Raw genomic sequence first — 17,631 nt, 5'->3', positions numbered from 1 at the left:
TGGCTTCAAGAACTAGAACAATGGAAAGTCAAATGAGTTGGTGGTAAAATGCACTCTCTCTCTCTCTCTCACATGCTTGCAAAATTATTGTCAGGAAGAGCAGGAGAGGAGAACATGACCATGTGGGAATCTTTAGGAATTAATTGTTATTTTAATGGCATTCTCCAGGACCATTACAAACATTTAGAACATTTGTTTTTAAAATATCATCTTTACTTTTTGGTACTAATGTTCTTATTGTCTTTCCTTATAAGTAAATACAAGTACTCTTTTTAAGCTGGGTGAATTTCAAGAGTGTTTAGACCATGTAATTGCCCTAAACCCAATATATATATATAGTTTACTATTAGCAAAAAAGCAAGCCTTTGACCAACTAATATAATCATTTTATGACCAATAATGTAAACATTATCAACAGCTTTTTAGAGAGAGAATAGAATCTCTTTTCTCTTACGAGAGTCTTCTCGTCTTTCAAGTGAGAGCATTTTCCTCCTTTGCTGCAAGTATCTAGGGAGGAGAGTCCCTGATGCAACAAGGGAAGCCTCCTTCATTGCAAGCATCTAGGGAGGAGAGTCCCTGATGCAACAAGGGAAGGCTTGTCACGCAAACAGATTAAGAATAAATAAAGATAAAGGATTAACGTCTCACCAAGAAAATAAAAAAACAGAGCAATCACAACTTACAATGTAATTAATTAAAGGGAGTAAATGGCTTTTATAGACAGTCTACTTATTCTAAATTGAAGTTGATAAGGAAATTAACAAAGAAAGATAATAAAACTAGACAATCGATTATTCACCACATAGAGTCTCATAACTAGCATCAAACTCACAAAACGTTAAAACCCCACCACTTCTTTTGTGTACTTTGCTTCGTTATTAATTTAATGAAATCTTATCTTACTTGCAACAAAAAAATAAATAAATAAAATTCATGGGTTAGGGTTTTAAAAAAGCCAGTTGCTATTTCCATGAATCTTCTTCTCCATTTTCATTCTTTGACAAATAATAACTTAATTTTTGAGGTTCACAACCATCATTACAATTTCCACCAAAGAAAGTTGAAACAAAAAGGAGCTAGGGAGCACATCTTATTGAATAAATTTGTTCATCTTACAAAATTATATACCATTACTGGACATCCCCCATCCACTCAAATATGATGGGAGGTAACAGTGCCAACATCTACCACAGAATTTTTATATATGTAAACTCCTAATTGACACTGAAAGCTATCATGTATGGACATCAGCCTGCCAATAAAGACACCACGTCAAGAGACTTGAGTCCTTATTGGGAACATTCTTGTCTTGTGGGAACTCAAAATTACAACCAAGTGGGTTTAGCTAACCTAATTGCAAGTTCTACTCTCACTATAAGTAAGCATTTGAAGTGTACAGCCTTAAGAACTTTTTATCATAAATCAATGGGTTGGAGCTTTTAGCTCATAGCTCATATTGATGGTAAAAGAACCTTGAATGAAGTGCTCCTTTAAGCTCTTTCTTTCCATTATCGGATTATTGGTTGGCTGCCGACTTGGGAAGTTAAGAGAGCTTTATATGAGGTGAATCTCCACTCTAGATCTGCAACGTGCCCGAACTGCAGTGATCCAAGGTCAAGATCCATAAAACATACACAATTCACAGCAATAACAATGATACAACATAAAAATATAACCAGTAAAATGCTTCACACTCCCTATCAGAAGAATGAATATATCAAAAAGGTCACCATGGATAGGCTCATTGTTATAGCAATTATAAATTTTCTAAGCTTTTCATTTTTGCAGTTCATTGGATTTTCATTGGCTTCATTTAAAGAGCTCCTAAATGCCTTACTGCTTATTATATGCGATTGCAGGTTACACACTAAGTAATTTATTGCTAAGGCCAAGAATGGTTTTATTGTGAAAACGTTACTGAAATAGCACTCCTTATGGTCTGCTTTATGTGGTTGGAACTATTTGTTCAGTAATATAATGAGCAGCATGAGCTGACTTGAGAAAATCTTCCTTTCTATAAGCATCAAATCAGTCTTCAGTTTGAGAACGAAATACCCCAAAGATACCTCGCTGTTGACAAGGGATCAGATACTTAATGATACTGGAATCTATAATGCAAGAGGTTTGCTTCCTACGAGCTCATCATTGACAACCCAATGGTGCTCCAAATTGGGTTAACTTGATCTGGGAAAGAGCTAAAGATTATTGGAAAATGAGATAAGCAAACGAAATAAAGTTTGCCCACTTGCTTGTTAGCTTAGTACAAGCCCATATTGGCAAATAGTTCTCTGACAAGGCCATTACCTTACAAATATTCATATTCTTTAAAACTTTCTCGCATTTTCTATCACTAACATGACTTACCATCTGGTGTTGTTCTGACCACTCTACAATTGAGCACACAGATTGAGCCAGTCATATAGCTTTCAACTGTTGGCTAGTGAGATCAATAAGTGGCATCGGAAGCTAATGCAGTTCAGTTTTTCCCCAAGGTATCAATTGTTTGTTCTCTTGGCAGACTTTAGCACCAGTGGGTAGATGAGCGCTAAATGCACTCATTGGGAGGTACACTCAAATTTGTGATGGAAGGTACCTAGTTCTATGGCATCAGCAGGATATACATTTTTCAGGGATGACTTCCTGGAGTCATGGGTAGAGAGTGGCAAACCCCAAAAAAAAAAGGAAAAAGGTCTCTTGGCAAACTATAAGGAGAATCCTTCAAGTCTTCTATTCCTTATACTTGTCTCCCAATCCTGCTTGTTTGTACAGATTCATTCATTGAACAAATTAACATTCTGAATTTCAGAATGTGGATGATCCATGAGAAGTCATTTCGTCATCTCCTAGCTTGTGGTCCCACACGCAGCAATTGATGGTTTAAATAAAAGTTCATAAGTTGACATTAAGAATGTTGGTTTCGGGTTCTAGATCCTGTCCTTCAATGGAATTTTTTGTCACACATGACAGACACTCACATCTGCAATCTTTTAATCTTATATAGGAAAGGAAAAGCTGAAAAAATGAATATAAAGAGGCTGCAATGAATATTTAAAAACAAATAAAGCATATTTTGCATTAGATATCACAAACATGTACTTTTAGTAAGAGAGCTACTTCGTTCCATGCTTTAAATTATCAAAAAATCTCACACATTATTTATCTCCACTTCTTTACCTATTAGAAATTATGTAAAGAACTAAAACATGATAACATACACCTAGAATAAATGGGATTCACTTACCAATTGTTTAAGCAGTTCCTGTTATCAACCTCTCCCGTTCATCTAGTTTTTTGACTTTTATAATACCAAACAGAACTTGAAAGCCAAAAAATGCGCAGCAGACATATGCTACAATAGCAGGCACCTAAAGAGGAACAATTTGAGAAAAGCATTGAACAAAATTAAGCACCATAGAGACTTTATATTGTTATAAATAACAAAGAGTAAAGTGGATATGGATAGCTTACTCGAATGGAATTAAAATATAAAATTGTTGCAAGGTTTATTAGGCTCCCAGCAGCTACCGCCTGTTAATTTCTCAAAAGGAGATACAATCAAGGAGTTATAGAGCATATTCCAAAAACTTTCCTCTGACAAATATATTTTTATAAAATAAATAAATAAATAAAGATATTTGTCAGAGGAAAGTTCCTTTGACAAATATCAGCCAAACTTACAAGATAATTCATAATAACCAGTCCAAAAGATGAAACTGAAATGTTACCAATTTAGTATTTTAAGTATTTAGTCGAAAACTTGTTATAGCAATTACCCTAGTATGCAAGCATATACATATTTCCTAGTCATATCAGGAATTAACAGCAAAGGAAAATATATGCACATATTCCTTTTCTTTTCTTTTCTTTTTTTAATCTTTATTTCTTTTTCTTTTCTATATTATAATGTGAAAAAGTTAGAGCAATTTCCAAGTACACGCAAGTTTCTATCCACATGCACAGAACTATCTTTGATACAGCCCTCCAAGCACCATAGATTATCAATACCTTACATTTGTATTTCAGTTGAAAGTAACATAAGAATACCAATCAAATAGTGATTGAACAATATTAGTAGAATACTTAGAAATGGAATCTAAAATCTTCCAGATAAATGATATCATATAAGCAATTAGTAGAGACTTACAGAAAATGATGATTATTACCATACTCAACAGCCTTCATATAAAGACAAAACCATCTATCTTAACACCTTTGTCTTCTTCTTTTTCTTTTTTTTTTTCTTTTTTTCTTTCCCTTGTTTTGGAGATCTTGACCTTGGAAGCCCCAAGGCCCAATAATCCTCCAAGCTTCACAAATTCTTTTCTTTATAATTGATGAAAGAGAAAAGGATGTGAAAAGGAACAAATTGATTATTTGTACAAATATCACGAGCTGAAAAAAAAAAATCCTCTAAGAGTTGATGAAAAATCAGCTAAACTCACATTTCCTACTGTCCTCTGAACAGCTGCAACACGCTGGAATGCCCTCTCAGACTCCAAAGTTCGAACTCGTAATTTGAGGTCACCTTGCTCCTGTATTAAATGGATAAGGAACATCAATTTGAAACCCACAGAGTCCGTGAAACATATGAATACGTAAAAAAATTTCAATAAATACCAATCGTTGGATAATTTCTGCAAGCCTTTCAACTCTGTCAGCCTGTCTGAATAAGTTGTAGAATGCACGGGACTGTTTGTCCCATCGCTTTCTGAAATCCTGAAACATTTATAAAGTTCACTAAGAAATTAGGTAACAGTTTATACCAATTTAAAAGATAAAAGTAGAATCAAGAGAGTTAAGTTTGCCTTTAAGATAACTTCAACTCCTGCTTCCCGAAACCTTAGCAATTCCATTGCATAGCTACAAGGTAAGGCATAAAAGACATGTGAGATGCAGAGAATATATAGCTTCCTAAATCTCAGAGAATTGGATGAAACTAACTAACTAAGATCAAACTCACGGTTTGGCAATCTCAGTAATATCAAATCTAGGGTCAAGGCCCTTCCCAATGCCATCCAAAACTGCAGAGATGACAATATATATAGTTTACTATTCTGATGTTCATGTAGCATTACAGTTTATCTCAACGTAGACACAAAGGTCTTATTATGTTACCTGAAAATGCTCTAACAACAAATGTGAATGTAGCAGGAAATCGAAAGGGTTGATCTGCTGCAATGGCTAATAAATCTTCCCCTGTAATCCCATCACAGATCAGAAAGGGAGAAGCTAACCAGTTCTCATTTTATATACTGGTAAGAAATATAAGGGGTATGGCAATCCATTGCTGTCTCTGAGAACATGCCTTGCAATATATAACCCCAACTTATTTACGTTTTTACCAAACCAAATAGCCCAGCATGCATTATATTTATCAGCGCTACCACATGCACTTAGCTCTCAAAAATATTTTGTCAAGCAGTTGCTATATTAGATTTCTTGTAAACAAGCATAGGACTTATCACAGGCATAGATCTACCCAGATGACTTACCAATTGCGGCCAGCCTTTGTTTCTTTTTCTTTACTCTTTCCTCCTTGCTCAGTGGCTTTTTAAAACCAAGCTCTGCTGCTGCAATCTCTCTTTCTTTTCTTTGTGCAGCAAGACGCTCTTCAAAACTGCAAAACAGTCAGCAAAGAATTTCATAACCAGAAAAAAATGTCTTTAGAGAACTCAGGCTGTACTTCTTTGTTTATTGATATTACCCAGGGGTTCAAGTTATTATTTGAGGTTACAGTGCAACTAAAACATTCGCATTACCAATCAGTGCGGACAACTGTACTTAAACCAAAATCATCCTACTAAAATCATGAAATAACAGAATGTCAAGCATAGCTAAAGTCAGTAAAAATTCAATTCTACCCTGTATATGATTAACAATGACACAAGTATTACAATATCACTAATAGATGACAGAACTATAACATTACAACAACCTTAGGCTAAAACTTCTCTTAAACCAAAAGCTAATATCTTCTTATCTAGTAGACTTTCCAAAAGACTTCTATGTTAGCTCTATTGTGCAATAAATTAGTCAGCGTGAAGCATTGTTAGTGTCCTTTGAGTATTACAGTTGACCTGACATAGGGGTATTCAGCCCAAGTGAGCACTTGAGGCATAACTCAACTTGAACTTGTTTCTGTTTTGTCAAGAAATTAATCAAATACGATATTTAAGAAAGAAAGAAAGTACAAATATTTTAATCGACTAGAATATTTAAAAGAGAAAGGGAACCCATGAAAAATTTTCCACTCTACACAGAGCACCTGTTAAGGAAGAACTGTGCTGTTCGTCTGACAGCAGTCATATCTCCAGTAGGCACAAGAACACCCATTTGAATCATTGCCTGAAGGACCTGTACCAGCATACGATTTTCCACAGATAAGTACATCACAAACAAGCATGGGAACAGGATAACATTAACATATGGTAACCCCAATAATGGCCACCATTCTTTAGTGAAAATAATTACCTTATCAGGATTCTTCTCATAAACACCATAGAATGTTTCCAGCAAACCTTCTCTGATATTTTGACTGATACTGCAAGGTGAAGAGACAGTAAACGCACAAGACAGAAACCATTTGAGAAATGATAAACATCAGTGGATTCTTACTGTAGATAGACAGCACAGGGTCCAGAAAATACCTCCCCATCATTCCAAAATCATAAAAGATCAACCTTCCACCATTGACATCATCAACAGCAATATTTCCAGGGTGCTGCATAAAGGAAAAAAAAAAAAAAAGAGGTTCTAGTCACATCGAGGTAACAGATATTTTAATGGCAGGCTTAACAGAACCTCTCTAACATGGCTATTAGATTTAACCTGCCATAATAAATGTCTGGATAGAAGTCTGCTCGTGCTAGAGTCTCACTTTTTTACCCTCTACATTAGGTGCTCTGTGTTTGAGATCAGTTAAGAGTTATGGGGTTGCTTAGGTGTTGTTCAATTGAATACAACTTGTTTGAGATGGTGGTGGAAGGTAGATATTGTCGGGTTCGGATTCATGAAAGTTGCAGGGGTTGTATTTGATACTTGTTCTGATTCATGAAAGTTGCAGGGGTTGTATTTGATACTTGTTCTTAGGTAAGGCTGACAGCCGCTGGTTGCTAGCCACCGTTGAGGAACTGCTGCAAGAGATGGGAATGTTGGTGTTTTGGAGACGCTCCAGAGCTGGTTCCCCTGCTGTCGTCACCCAACATTGCTCTAACACACGTGGGTGACTCCTGGTTGTGAAGGAGCATGGAGGAGGCAAACGGGAGGGTCACATCCTTGTGCCAGAAGGGAGAAATGGTGAAGGGTGGAGGACTTTTGCAGTGGAGCTGCGTTGGGTTGCTAACCTCTCCCAGTCGTCTTTTGATGACTGGTCATTGCTGGGTAAGAGGAAGCCTCTGTCGTTGTTGACACCTCCGGTGGATGGGGGGAAAAGGCCGTTTGTAGAGGTCTTGAAGTCTCCGGCAGTCTCGGCCTTGTTGAAGGACATTCCTGGGAAGGGCTGTTTGGGTGCCCCAATGGGATTGACAACGACTGGGTGGCTGCTGTTTGCAAGTGCATCAGGGTATGGAAGGTTTGGAGGAAATCCCAACTTCTATGTTGGTGGTGTCTGCTCAAGATTGAAAGGATATTTTGGCGGAGACGTTGGAGCATATCAATATAGAGGTGGCTTGATGCTTAGGTTGTGTGGATCAAAGCGTATTGGGCCATTGAAATTGGGGCATCTCAGGTCGGGCTTGCGCTTGTCTCACTTGGGTCAACCCGAAGGATCTTGGGCTTTGAGTGGTTTAGTCACCACAGGCACTGGTTCTTTGCCGCCGCCAGGGGAGGCTCATGTCGGCGTCTCTAGGGTGGTGTTTGAATCATTGACTGGTCCTTCTGGTGCTATTTCACGGCTGCTGTTTCATGTGGAGGGGAGTAAGGCAAGTGTTGCAGAACCTGTCAAAGGTGGCGCAGGGCCTTCGGGATGCTCTCAAAATGACGCAGAACTCGTCGATGGTGATGGGTCGACAATGATGGAGGCATCTGGTGGTGCCATGGTCAGTCCTGAACCGATATCTCTAACTTTGATTGCTTCTCTATTGGTGGGATTAATATCTCTCATCTTCTGCTTGCTAATGATACTTTGATTTTTTTGTGGGGTTGACCCAGATCATCTACGTCATGTCTAATGCTTACTCTTATGTTTTGAAGCTAGTTTGGGAAATGTGGGAAATGTTAATAATGTGAATGGGTTGGCTTGTATTTTAGATTGAGGGGTTTCTTCTTTAGCTTTGAAGTATCTTGGCCTACCATTAGGGACCTCCTATAAAGCCAAGCATATTTGGGACGGTGTTATTAAGAAGTTAGAGCGTCTTTTAGGTAGGCGAAGAGTTCCAATGTGACCTAGTAAGCTAGGTTAAGGTTTGTTCGTGAATCTCTGACAAAGGGTTAAGAGTTTGGAACTTGTTGATGTTCAATCGTGCTCTCTTTAGAAAAATGGCTTTGGAGCTATGGGCTTGAGAGAGAGACTTGGTAAAGGGTGGTAGTGGACTCTAAATTTGGAAGTTCATGGGGTGGGTGGTGTTCTAATGAGTCCCTTACACATTTGTGCCTCAAGTGTGTAGCTGATGTTTCAAGAATCTTTCCATAAAGTAAGCTTCCAGGCATAGGCATTGCTTATTTTTAAAACAAAGGCATGTAAGTACATATGCAATGCATTTCTGTACATATACAAGCACAATAAGTTTCTGTTCAGGAATCATTTTTTAATTCCAGAAGATAGTCCTAATTGGCAAATCAAAAGTATACTTTAACCACTTTGTATAGCACCAAAAATCAAAGCAAAAGCAGGAACTCACAGGATCAGCATGAAAAAAACCATGAGACAGAATTTGTTCCAAGTATGATTCAACAGCATACCGACCCAACCTACAGAACAAAGCACTAGAATCATCAGGCGTTATGAGTAAATCATCCTAGTAGCAACCGAGAAGCATACGAGTTAGTCACATGTGAACAAGATTTCGCCAAGATGAAAGGCAGGAGATTGGATTAACCTTTGGCGATCAACACCTAGCTGATCCAAAGCTTGTATCTTGTTTATCTTGATCCCTGGGACATACTCCATTGTCAGAACCTACATGCAAAAAATTATAATTGATAATAATTAAAAAGGAGGTTAGATTTAAAAATAAATAAATAAATAAAACCAATGTTCACTGAATGAGAGGCCAATCACTGAAAGATTAAACCTGTGGTGTCGTATACTCCCAGAATATTGATGGAACTTTCACATAATCCATATTTTTGAAGTTACTTGCAAATAGTTCTGCATTTGCAGCTTCCTTGGTGTAATCAATCTCCTGAAAATTCAAAATTCTAGTTACTATCTTTAACACACAGAGAGAGAGAGAGAGAGAGAAGAGCAGGACATCAAACTAAAACTTGAAAATGTGGCATCAATGATCTATTAAAAGGAGTGAAAACTGCAAATAACATATGATAGAGTCAGTTCACAGAGTATTGCCTACATGTATAAAGATTATAGGTTCAATGTTTATCACATTCTCACTAGCTTGGCATTCCTCAACAAGCCTTCAAAAAACCAATTAGATTCCAACTTGAATCACTGGACTGCCAACATGACCATAATATCTAACCATTTGATGGCCCCTTGGTATTAACTGGTATTAACTTAAATGTTGTAAGCTCTTTACCATCAATTGGTTGATGTTTCGCACATACCAACAAGGAAAGAGAACCAAGATCAGCTAGGCATCATAAAGAAAACATGTCCAACAAACTGGAGCTAAACTATAACTACACCTATGGCTAGTTGTTTGATAACACTGAAAGATCAAGCAAGGACATAAATGGCAATATAACATACTCGCCTTGTGTTGTTCAAAATATAAGAAATTTCAGAGGCCCTTAGCCTAGTTCATTGACACATATCCTAATTTGCATTTTACTCTATGCTGGTCACAACCAAGATAAGTCATAGACCAATGTTTACTCACAACCTTGACTCACATTCTCCTTTTTCTTCAACTGGTCCTTGTCTCATGATTGAACTGTCTCAATCAAATTTCTCTAATATTATCTTTGATATTGTTGCCTAAAATATCTAAACTGATTCAGTATGATACTGCTAGTCTTTCCTTTCCTGTCCCTTACTCTTCCATATCAATATTATCTCGGATGGATTCATTTGACATTATGGATACATTTTTTCTTTGAGCGTAGCAACCTTTACACCCATTTATGTGCATTAAATTTATTAGAAATAGTTCCGAAATTCCATCAAATACCTAACATAAGAATGAGGCAATCGAGGTAATATAGTCACCTGATATAAGACACTAGCACACTCATCATAGATAGCCACCCAATCCCTTTTTGCACCATCTGACTTTGGGTCAACTTTTTGAAGATATTCTGCAATTACCTGGAATAAACAACGGCCATAGGACCATGTCAGAATTGCTAAACACCTTAACTAAATACCAAGAAAAACTTATAAAATATATCCATATGGGTGGTAAAACACGCCAGTGCACATACAAGACATAAGCAACAAAAAAGGCATAAAAAGTAAATTCCTCCAAGTTGTCTTAGTTACTATTATATCATAATCACAGTATGTTAAGTAATATATCAAATGAAAATTGTCAATTTTGCCAAGCCAAAAAAAAATGGAAAACAATTTAGAGCAAAAGGACCAAAAAATCAAATATGATGATGGGAATTTCACCTTTATACCAACCACTAAAACAAGAAGCATAGTGTTTTAAGCAAATAAGACAACTAACCCTTAGGTTTTTAAGATCGATATCAAAAAGACCCTTGAGACCAGGCCTTTGTACTTTAATAACAACGTCCTGTCCCTTCAATCTTGCACGGTGAACCTGACCTGCATAAAATAGATGCACTATTCTCATACTTCAAATCTTATCAGCAATTGCAACTATAAGCCTAGAAACAGTTTTACCATGATAAACAAGAATAAAACAAGGAACACTTGAGCTACCGTGACAAGAGATTTATGGGTTGCGTTATTCCGCTTTTTTGGTGTAGAGCGGGTTATGCCTAGAAAGATAATAAAGTTGTTGGCAAGCTGGAGAGATCAAGTGGGAAGCCGTAACATTTTAGAAGTTTGGACGATGGCTCCTTTGTGTTTAATATAGTTCATTTGAAAAGAGCGAAATATAAGGAGTTTTGAAAATTGCAAGATTTCAGTGGTAGATCTAATATTCATTATTTCAAATTTTATACATGGATGGCAGTGCAAATAGTCCTCACTTTTCTAGTTTTACGAAAATTTTGGACTGTTGTTCTTTTTCTCCTTTATTCCCTTATAGGGGGGTCTATCATGTTTACTCCCCATATACACAGGTTGCACCCCTCCGCGCTTCCTAATAAGATTGATTTACTTAACAAAAAATAATGCACAACTTTTTTTAACACAGCATCAAAAGCAAATCAAGATTACCAAGACTAGCAGCAGCTATTGGTTCGTAGTCAAACCGATCAAAGATATCATTCACAGGAGCTCCAAGCTCCTCTTCAACTATCGACACAGCAGTCTCTGATGGGAAGGGAGGAACTTGATCCTGAAGCCAAAATAACAATTCAGTTCTACCAAAAGAATCACCAATACAGGAAAATAGATAGCAAGCCATAATAGCCAATACAAGTTGTTCACTAGTTCTTTGTGAAGAAAAACAAGGTTAAGTTTTACTTTCAGAAAGCTGGTAGCAAAGCAATGATAAATGGCCTAGGAAAGGGGAAAAAGGGAATAGTGATATATATGTTATTAAGCTAAGCATTTTTGACAAAAGATCATCTGCATCATCATGCTTTGACAAACTTGATGTGTTCTGAGTTGAAAGGAACTTTACCTATCAGCAAAATACAGAATGAGCACAGAATAAGATATTGCAACCCCATATATCTGAAAAAATACGTTAGTTTTTTTTTTTTTTTTTTTTGTTCATAAATCAGTAATCTGTTGTTTATGATTTTTATTCTTTTGGGGAAAAGGAAAAATCAAAATTTTGGGTGCTCATTATCATAGAATAGTTAAAAAATTACGAAGAATGTTAAAATGAAGGTTTCACATCAAGAGGCATTCCTATTCTCTGATGTTTCTGGTGTTAACGTCAAAATTTTAAAGAGTATTGCTGTACATCCTTTGAACTCTGATACACATGCACAGCCACACCCGGTCCCCCCCACACCCAAAAAAAAAAAAAAAAAAAACACTATTGACATTCCTGCATGTTTCAAGCTTTCATGATACGCATGTTGGTCGCTGGTATGTTGGCTACAAGGAGAGCTTCTATGCTAACTGTGCAATTGGAATGGGAAATCCTCTTCCTTAACTATAAATAGCTATTGGGTAGCTTTTCAGTATTTGTTATCCACCAATCAAAGAAGATACAGAACTCACAAGAGTTGCTTAGACGAGATCACAAAGAGGAAAACTATTTCGGTCTCAGAAGGCTGTTAAAGAACAATAGTCAGAGTTTAAAATGCCAAAACAATGTGTGTTGTATTGATGAAAACACATTCATTAATCTAGTTCATTTAAAGTTGAGAACTTGACAGTGGAATAATGAAGAGAACCAGAGAGTGAACAACGAAGAGCAAATAAAAACTTTAATGCAGCATGCGAGCAGCTAGTACCAGTCAGCATATATTTTGCCAATTCAGACGTAAGGGTGAATATTTTGTGCCAGTGTAAGGCTTGATTATTCAGGCAAATTTTGTTAATGGTAAAATAAGCAGGAAAGCGATTAAATAGTGACAATTGTTGAAGCACATTATGGCATGAAGCACTCATGAAAGATATTTAAAATAGAAAAACTTCAACCTGAAGTTCTGACAACTGATCAACATATTCTTGAGCAAGAATGTCCACCCTTGTGGAGAACTGCTGCCCAATTTTGATGAATGTCGGACCTAATCTCAAGATAGTTTCTTTAAGCCATTTGGCAAGGGCCTTCCGTCTTAAAGCTTTCTTCTCTTCTGTCATTCCTCCTGCAAATTCACATCTTCGAAATTAGATCTAGATTAAACCCCCCACCCCCCACAAAATATATATATATATATATATATATATATATATATATATATATATATATATATATATATATATATATATATCCATTGTCAATTGCTCCAAAACAAAATTTGTTTAAAGCAAAACTTCATAAAAAAATGTCATAAAGATACAACAGGAAGAATAAGAAACATAAAGACATTTACGAACATTGTCATTTAATCACAACAATCTGCAGGTTCTACAATACTTTTTAAATCTCCTTGAGATCATCTACTGGGCCCTTGCCATCTGGACTATCTCCCAAAGGTAGAAGTTCTATTTCACAGCCATTGCAAAAAGAACAATGGACTAGATCAAGTTGTATTCAAGTATAACGTTTGAGTGAAAGATTTGCATAACTTCTTGATGGGTCCAAACAGTACAAATGGGTTCGTGCAGCCAACCCACAGTGGGGATCAAGGCTATGTCAATTATCATAAAGGTTTCATAAGCCAACCCAGTATTCATAATAGAGGCATTGTTAGTTTGAGTTTACAATCTATCAAAACTTTTGAAAGACTTGCTGTGTTTGTTAGATGAGTCAACATTAAAAATGCTTTTGATACCTAGGCAGCAAAACATTGTTCATCATGGGATCCTAAAAGACATATTTCAAAGAGGATATGAAAAGGTAGAAATGAGCAATTCATGATTCATCCCACTGCTAACAGAATCCAATGCAAAAGTCACATGCTAAAAAACAGCCCAACAAGATAATTTAATAAAGAACAAGGAATTCTTTCACTTTTACCTATCACAAAAAAAAAAAAAAGGAATTCTTTCACTTTGAGGAGCAAGGAGAAGACAATATTGTTCTTTGTGGAATTTTTCAGAGCTGTTTTATTCCTGCTCCGCTTGGCCGTGTCAAATGAAATTTTCTCTTTGTTCCTTTAGAATCTGATTCAGATCCCCCCACATCAGAGCTTGCTGTTTTCTTGTTTTGCAATTATTTTTTTTCATTTGTGTCCATCTTTTTCTTATGATTAGGGGTAAAAATCTGATTCAGATCACTATAGGGTTTTTTTCATAATCACATTTGTTAAAATAGTTAATCATCTCTCAACCCACCGGATTGATACTGAGTTTTGGAGCAGGGTTTCCTGCTTCTTACTGGGATCTAATAGGATTTATTTCTATAAAGCATTTCCAAGTTTTGGAGTTAGAAGCTACTAATGTTGTACCATGAATTCTGAATAGCTTTCTCGTCCACAACACTTGCAAAATATTTTCCATCCAGCATTAAATATTGCAAAGTTTTTTATTTCTTTACTTGGACTCCTAGATGGATAAGGGCCAGATTTTCGAAGTTATTACGAGCACAACAGCATCAGAATTGTAGTTATGAACAGAGCCTAAACTACATGCTTTCAACTGTTTGCAAATTTTCAATCCAAAGGAGGTGCCTGACCTCGATAAGAGAATTTTTGATTGTTCAACCAAGCCTTAAAGATAAATACTAGAACAGATCCCCATATTTCGAAGGTCCTCTGTATTGTTGAGTAGGTTTTGAATCTACCCCAACGACCACCAGGTGCAACAGAAACCTGCAAAACCCGTATTTTGCCCAAAGATTATTCTCAACATTTACGTAGATAAATATATATAGAAGAATAGAATTGCATAATCATAATTTGAATAATTCCCGACATATGAACCGCACAATAGAAATATAATTAGAACCACCAGTGCCAACCCCACCAACCAACCGTTAGCCTGAACTCGATGATTCATAGCTAGAATTCTATTCTTCAACAACACATCAAAAGCTGTCTCTTTATCTATAAATAATTGATGTGCTCATCAGCACGTTTAAATTAGCCTATCATTTATACTTTGTATCCACTAACCTTTTTGTCCTAGTTGTGATAGACGAGACAGATATTTGAACTGGCATTCGACTATCTATCAAACCCTACTTCAATTTACATGACAGGAAACGAAACCATGATTTAAATACACTTCCATTTTTCTTCAATTTTTTCATATATCTCTTTCCAAGATTCATACACCTCAATTTCACTAACACTCATAGTTCTCCAATGAGCACTGGCTCAAATGACACTTCCTCCCCGCAAAGAATGGGATAGAGGGTGAAGCGATGGTTCAAGACCCATGGGTGCATGCGGAACTTATCAATGAAAAAACGCTCATATTTCTCTCAAAATCTCACATAAGATGTGTAACCCACCTAAACAACAAGACCACCACCACCATCAACAACAATAAACTTGGGACACACTCAAGCTGCCTTGCTTTGCACAGAGTTGGGTCCTTCATAATCGAATCCCAGACCCCAATTCCAAATCTGTACTTTTCTTAACTGAATTCAAATTCACTAAACCCCAAATCCAAAACAATAACAAAACAGCCAAGAAAAAATTTTCTTTCAAATTCCATATAATTGAAAACTCAAATCAACACCCATTTCACCTCAACGGATTCTCCCTCAGCTCGCTTGAACCAGGCGTCTTCTTTCCCAATCTCCTCTACCCTTCTCTTCCTCCCCACCTCCTTCGCCACAGGATCTTCAACTTCCACCGCCACCTCCGCCGCCGCCACACCATTCCCGTTCACGTACTTCACCAAGCTCCCATTCTCACTCTCAGACACGCCCACACCGCCATTCGAGTACACGCCATACCTCAAACTCGAACCACTAGCAGCTCCATTCCCATTCAATTCCTTGATCACTCGCCTTTCCCTCTCTTCCACTGCCACACCTTCCTCATTCACAGCCCTAATTCGAGTCCGAACAGCAAGACTGTGCCTCCAACTTCTACACAAAGAATGCTTAGAGAAACAAAGCCGGCGCTGGGGAACGGTTATCGGGGAGAGAAAAATGAGTTCAGGCAAAAGTAGAGAAGTCGCCATGAATTGGGGTTTTGCAGAGAGTGATTGATCAAACCCCAACCCTAATTTCTCATTTGGGTATGTGGCAGAAAAAGAAGGATTTGAAGGGCTTTTTTTTTGTGGTCGTGACAGTGAAGAAGAAGTGGAAGGGAAATGAGAGTGAGGATTGAGGAAGAAGACAGGAGGGGGAGTGAGGGAAGGAAATGCAGAAAATAAATTTAATAGAAATGGAGGGAAAGGGGTGGAGGTGGGTTTGACACGTGGCATGTGGGAAGATGAGCGTTGGGGATTTTGGGGGTTCTGATTGGGCAAGTAGCATAGCTCGTCATCTTGGCCACATACACGGGTCGAGTGCGTGGAAATGTTTTGGACGCTTCTTGGCTTACGTGTCTATCTACATGTCCGCTTGTTGCTTCTTCGTCGCCCCATTTCTTCGTTGTTTTGGTGGTAGCCAGGTAAGTGAGTTAGGACAAAGGATGCCTTCTTCCCTCGCTCACAAATCTCTCAATTCTCACGCCCTTTTTAGGACAGGGTCCTCAGTAATTTTGGTATTTGAATTATTAATAATTTGAAAAAAAAAATATGAAATAATTTTTAGAGAAAATATATCAAAACATATTGGGTAAGTACCCCAAAATTTTTTTGTCTCTTAAGTTTTTTTTTTCGACAAGTTACTCCATGGGTCAATCAAATAGCCAAGAAAATTCTTACCATCAAATTTTTTTAACTGTCATTAGATTAGTTGAAACACACCATTTTATCACGTCAACATAATAATTTTGTATTAATTTAATTTAAAAATTAATAAAATAATTTAGAAAAAAAAGTTTAAGAAAAAAAAATAGAAGGCCACCCCAGGGGTGGGCAACCACCCCTAGAGGCTGGGGGTGGCATGCGAGCCACCCAAGACCACCCCGAGGGTGGCTCGCAGCCATCCCTTGGGTGGTTTGGGGTGGCCTCAACCTCTAGGGGTGGCCAGGGGCGGCTTCCGGCCACCCCTTCTATTTTTACTTTTATTTTTTTATTAATTTTTAAATTAAATTAATAAAAAGTTATTATGCTGTCGTAGCAAAACAGTGCGTTTCAATCAATCTAACGGCAGTTAAAAAAAAAATTGACGGTATAAATTTTCTTGGCATTTCAATTGACCCAAGAAGTATAGTCAAAAAAATAAAATAAAAAATAAAACTTAAGGACAAAAAAATTTTGGCGTGGTTACCTACCTCATACTTGTATGAAATTTGTGTAGTTGGACTTATTATTTGATATGGAAGTGGAGGATAGGAACTAAATTTAAAATATATATATCATTTTTTTCTTAAATTTCGAATTTATTAGAGTATTTTTGTGTTATTGAAAAACATCTAGTGTTATTTTTGTCTTTTTGCTAGTCTTGAGGGGAACATTGCAGTATGTGTCATTCTCTCTCTTTTTTTTTTTTTTTTTTTTTTTTTTTACATGTCCGCACAAAAGAGGAGAGAAAAATTCAATCTAATGACATCCACTTTATTAGGCGTGATCCCAACCGATTGAGCTACCTCTTATAACTGTATTCTACTTTCTTTTATAACCTTGTTGGTTGTTGCCATTTATTAGAATCCAGAGCCTCATTTAAAAATATTTTATATTTTTTTGGTTTTGCAAATTATTTTCAAGAAAGAAAATGGAAAAACAGCTTCTTCTTTTTTTTTTGAAAA

The 17,631-nt window shown here is 36.8% G+C and overlaps 1 protein-coding gene across 1 annotated transcript; it reads right to left on the bottom strand.

Annotated features, from left to right (window-relative positions):
* Positions 1-1,060: 1,060 nt before the first annotated feature.
* Positions 1,061-16,143, bottom strand: ATH13 (ABC2 homolog 13). Its single transcript, XM_059575743.2, has 21 exons — positions 15,515-16,143; positions 14,493-14,628; positions 12,854-13,020; positions 11,471-11,591; positions 10,791-10,891; positions 10,328-10,426; positions 9,231-9,341; positions 9,036-9,115; positions 8,838-8,907; positions 6,648-6,721; positions 6,472-6,541; positions 6,266-6,354; positions 5,493-5,617; positions 5,116-5,196; positions 4,961-5,021; positions 4,806-4,860; positions 4,618-4,716; positions 4,443-4,532; positions 3,469-3,528; positions 3,242-3,365; positions 1,061-1,598 (listed from the first exon to the last, which is right to left on the bottom strand). The coding sequence occupies exons 1-20, from the start codon at positions 15,953-15,955 to the stop codon at positions 3,249-3,251; spliced, it is 2,247 nt and encodes a 748-aa protein (XP_059431726.2). The 5' UTR covers positions 15,956-16,143; the 3' UTR covers positions 1,061-1,598; positions 3,242-3,248.
* Positions 16,144-17,631: the final 1,488 nt, after the last annotated feature.

This window comes from Corylus avellana, chromosome 11 (assembly GCF_965113065.1).
Source record: "Corylus avellana chromosome 11, dhCorAvel1.hap1.2, whole genome shotgun sequence".
Classification (NCBI taxonomy): domain Eukaryota; kingdom Viridiplantae; phylum Streptophyta; class Magnoliopsida; order Fagales; family Betulaceae; genus Corylus; species Corylus avellana.
This window is presented reverse-complemented; position numbering and strand designations above follow the sequence as displayed.

Bases quoted from the DNA above. Each gene is read 5' to 3' on its own strand.
- ATH13 (XM_059575743.2), bottom strand. From the start codon at position 15,955: ATGGCGACTTCTCTACTTTTGCCTGAACTCATTTTTCTCTCCCCGATA. The intron at 10,892-11,470 runs GTAATCTTGATT...TATTTTATGCAG, and splicing joins AATAGCTGCTGCTAGTCTTG to GTCAGGTTCACCGTGCAAGA. The intron at 4,717-4,805 runs GCAAACTTAACT...TAAATGTTTCAG, and splicing joins GAGTTGAAGTTATCTTAAAG to GATTTCAGAAAGCGATGGGA.